Below are 1,855 nucleotides of genomic sequence, written 5' to 3' on the forward strand. Positions count from 1 at the left end.
CTCAGCCCCATTTTACAGGTGGGAAGATCAAGGCTCAGAGGGAAGCCACCCGGCCCAGACCACAGGGCATGTCACTGGGGAATCACGATGCCCAGCCCCAAGCAGTTCTCAGAAAACGGGTACCACGGCAGCTGGAGGCATGGCTTGCTGGGGCCCTAGCTTGCTACTGCCCACCACTGGAGGAGTTCCACGTTGAGAGTAGGACCCACAGTTCACAGAGGTTATAAGATCATGGAAGCAAAGGTTGGGGGACTCATGGGGCCTGGAGAAGCCACATGGGACAGACATCTGCCTGGTTTTCAAAGGGGGACAAAGCAGGGGCGGGAGAGCCGGGGGCATGGCCTTACCCATCCACACCTCTCCGAAGCAGCCCTGGCCCAGCTTGACCTCCAGCCGCAGCGACTCCCGGGGGATCTCCCAGGCATCTTTGGCCAGGCCTTGAGTCTGCGGCTTGGACGTGGGGCACACAGTGGTGAGGCGGTGGCAGAGGCCGTCAGCGTGTTCTGAAGACAGAGACAGGGCAATGGAGTTCAGGCCTGGCATCCACGCAGGGTCACCGTGTCCCACGGTGTGTGTGTGTGTGAGTGTGTGTGTGTGTGTAGACTCACACACTGCATGCACACAGGCTTCAGGGCCACACAGGACACCCTCAAGGCCAGGCGTCCATACCTGTGTGTATGCACTGCCCCCAACACAGGCCCACAGTGCCTCATGCATCTGCTCCCCGAGTCATTCGTTCATTCATCTGACTTTAAGGGGGTGCCAGGGAGCCAGTGGAAGCCTGCCCTCATGGAGCCCCCAGTCCAGGGGGGCACCCAACTTTCCCATATCACTTCCCAGGACCACAAGTGTGACAGACGAGAGCTGTACATGCAATAGCAGGTGGGTTGGGTGGAATTCTGGGAGGCTTCCTGGAAGAGGTGGCACCTGGGCTTGTATTTGCAGGAGGGTGAGTGGTCAACTAGGGAACAGCCCTCTGGGTAGAGGGCACACTGCCTCATCCATGTGCAAAGGCCCTGAGGCAGGAACAAGCCAGTGGGTTGGAGGAGCTGAACGGAGGCCGAGGTGGGTGGGGAGGGCTGCCAAGGAGTGAGTAGGGGAAGGAGGGCCCCACGTAAGGCATGGAGGCCAGTTGGGTTTAGACCACCCAAAACCTGACGCCACATGGGGGTCTTTCTCCTAAAATTCCAAGGTAACCAACCCCTGGAGGGTTTTGATCTGGGGGAACCGGGTTCAGAATAAATACAGCGGTGGCCAAAGGGATGGAGGTGGACAGCGGCAGATCCTTGAGGAGTCAGGAGGCTCAGCTGACAGAGGAGAAGGGGCTGGTGCTCTCAGGAAAGGCCACACGTGAAGGCTGTGGCCACATGCCAGACACCCAGGTCCCCACAGGACTGTCCCATGGGAGCACACAGGCCAGGACACCACTGGAGTCCACCCAGGCAGCCCGGACATCCAGACGGACTGGCCACAGCCTTGCACACATGGCCTAACCCGCGCCCACAACCTGCGCCTGTGAGCTCCCCGCCTGCCACTCGCTCTCCCCCTCTCTGCTGCGATCGATCTAGACGCCCCCTCGTCTCCTGGTAACCGGTTCTAACCGGTCCTAAGGCTGCAGGGACAAATGACACCGGTCTATGCCCCGCTCCTTCCCGGCTCACTTCTCCAGGCAGCCCCCTCCTCATCAGGCAGCTTCGGAGGAGGCGAAATAGGACGGAGGGGTGGGAGGGGGTGGGGAAGGCAGAGGGAAACCAGGGAGGAGGGCATGGGAGGAGGGGAGTGGGAAAAGGGGCACAGGAGGAGGGGAGTGGGAGGAGGGCGAAAAGGGGAAAGGAAGAAGCGGGAGGGGGACAGG

The 1,855-nt window shown here is 60.9% G+C and overlaps 1 protein-coding gene across 6 annotated transcripts in view; it reads right to left on the reverse strand.

Moving 5' to 3' along the window:
• The window catches only part of SRC (SRC proto-oncogene, non-receptor tyrosine kinase), a 56,469-nt gene that overhangs the window by 8,144 nt on the left and 46,470 nt on the right, over positions 1-1,855 (reverse strand). For all 6 annotated transcript variants that reach the window (XM_010829188.1, XM_010829187.1, XM_010829182.1 and 3 more), the window contains one exon: positions 348-503. In XM_010829188.1, the coding sequence (XP_010827490.1) occupies positions 348-503 (156 nt within the window). The remainder of the gene's footprint in view (positions 1-347; positions 504-1,855) is intronic.

Source organism: Bison bison, unplaced genomic scaffold (genome assembly GCF_000754665.1).
Source record: "Bison bison bison isolate TAMUID 2011002044 unplaced genomic scaffold, Bison_UMD1.0 scf7180017864500, whole genome shotgun sequence".
NCBI classification, from domain to species: domain Eukaryota; kingdom Metazoa; phylum Chordata; class Mammalia; order Artiodactyla; family Bovidae; genus Bison; species Bison bison.